Source organism: Myotis davidii, unplaced genomic scaffold (assembly GCF_000327345.1).
Source record: "Myotis davidii unplaced genomic scaffold, ASM32734v1 scaffold448, whole genome shotgun sequence".
NCBI lineage: Eukaryota > Metazoa > Chordata > Mammalia > Chiroptera > Vespertilionidae > Myotis > Myotis davidii.
Window position 1 is genome coordinate 431200 of NW_006383009.1, and position 1955 is coordinate 433154.

Genomic DNA, 1955 nt, shown 5'->3' on the forward strand with positions numbered 1-1955 from the left:
GGGGGGGGGGGGGGGGTGCTGATTCTTGCACAAGCTTCTTCTAGGATTCCCAGTTATTTTATTCCAAGGAGCACTCTAGAGATTTCCCTAGAGCCAAAAGTTAGGATTCCCCAGTCAGAGGTGTCTAGGCACCTCCATACTGGCCCAGGACAGGTGTCAGGAAGGATGAACACTGTGATGTAAAAACGAAAGCACCAGGCATCCATGCGTGCTGAGTGGTCCCAAGCCCTAGAACTCACTAGAAAGGATGCCCAGCCTACCTGAAGGTGCCTGGCATTTTGGGACAGGTCTGTGGCCACAGGAGGAGTGAGCAAACCAGGAGGAGGACCCAGAAGAGATGTTGAAGCTGTGCCTGTGGGGACAGAGGAGCAATCTCCAGGAACTGCACCTACCATCGTTCAGCACTACAGTCAACTAGGCCAGCAATTTTCAACCTTCTTCATCACGTGACACACAAACTAATTACTAAATTCTGCAGTACACCAAAAAATTTATTTTTTGTCAATCTGACACACAAAAATAGGTATAATTTTTATTCATTCACACCAGATGGTTATTGTCATTTTTTTTTTTAATTTGACAAACAACAATGTGTTGGCTGTTGTCATTTTTTTATTTGACAATCTAAAGCAGCGATTCTCAACCTGTGGGTCATGACCCCTTTGGGGGTCGAACGACCCTTTCTCAGGGTTCACCTAAGGCCATCGGAAAACACATATATAATTACATATTGTTTTTGTGATTCATCACTATGCTTTAATTATGTTCAATTTATAACAATGAAAATACATCCCGCATATCAGATATTTACATTACGATTCATAACAGTAGCAAAATTACAGTTATGAAGTAGCAACAAAAATAATTTTATGGTTGGGGGTCACCACAACATGAGGAACTGTGTTAAAGGGTCGCGGCATTAGGAAGGTTGAGAACCACTGATCTAGAGGAAAAGAGGTCGCTGCCCCTGACTCCGTAGTCAGATACCGCCATGTTTCACCCGCTGCAGCACCCGGTTGAACACCGCTAAACCGGAAGACACGGCAAACTCAAAAGGCAAAGTGGCTCCAAGCAACGCTTCCACGGGGTTTCACTGGCAGCCACTGAAACCGGTCAGCTCCTATTTTCCTAGGCAACATCAGCAGCAAAGTGCACTCCACCAACAAAACCCAAAAGCCCTCTTTTTAAAGACCCAAAGCGCATCTTTCGCAGTGTGAGCCCGGGTGGGGATAAAGGCGATCACCTGAGAAGTTACGTCCCCCTGGAAGTGGGTTGATCCGCTGACGCTTAAACTGGGACATTGGGATTGCGGTCTTCTTTCAGAGTCTCGGGGGGAAAAACCTTCAATCAGAAAAGAAATAGATTAGCAGCTCATAGGGGAATTTTCCATCAACCCCCAAACAGGAATTAAGTATCTTGAGGAGAGTAGGGAGAACAAATGGAGATGGTGGGTGAAGGGAATATAAAGAGCAGAAAATGAATAAACTACATTGTTCCGGTTTGCCCTCACGAACAACCCAGCAGCGGGTCTTGCTGCCATGCCATCTTAAAGAGCAAACTGAAGCTCGGAGACTGACACTCGCCCGAGGCCGAACAACCCGTTAGTGACTACACTGGGACTCACACCCGGTCACCCGACCATTCAGCGCTCCTCTCGCTGGGCCACGCCACCCCAGATGGGTGGGGGCTGGGGGCTGGAAAGAGCCCGGAGACGTTCATTCATTCAAATACATCCGCCAAAATGCTCCACGCAAGGCCCAGAAAAATGAAGGAGGCGGCCGCTAGAGAGAAGATCGCGTGGGTCCTTTCCCCGGAAGCCCGGCCCGCTGCTCCCCACCCCACCCCCCTCCCCGGCCTGGTAGGTAGCGGGGTGGCCCGGCTGACCGCGAATCCGGCTGCGCACCCGCTCTCCCGCTCCCGCGCTCCCGGGCCCTTGGCTCCTGCCTCAGGGGCCG

General features: G+C 50.0%; 1 protein-coding gene across 1 annotated transcript in view; it reads right to left on the bottom strand.

Annotated features, from left to right (window-relative positions):
• Positions 1-1341, bottom strand: part of CCAR2 (cell cycle and apoptosis regulator 2) — a 15406-nt gene extending 14065 nt beyond the window's left edge. Inside the window, exons 1-2 of the mRNA XM_015557700.1 lie at positions 1244-1341; positions 261-352 (exon numbers count right to left, since the gene is read on the bottom strand). Coding sequence (XP_015413186.1) covers positions 261-352; positions 1244-1301 — 150 coding nt within the window. The 5' untranslated portion in view covers positions 1302-1341. The remainder of the gene's footprint in view (positions 1-260; positions 353-1243) is intronic.
• Between the last annotated feature and the right edge of the window lie 614 nt (positions 1342-1955).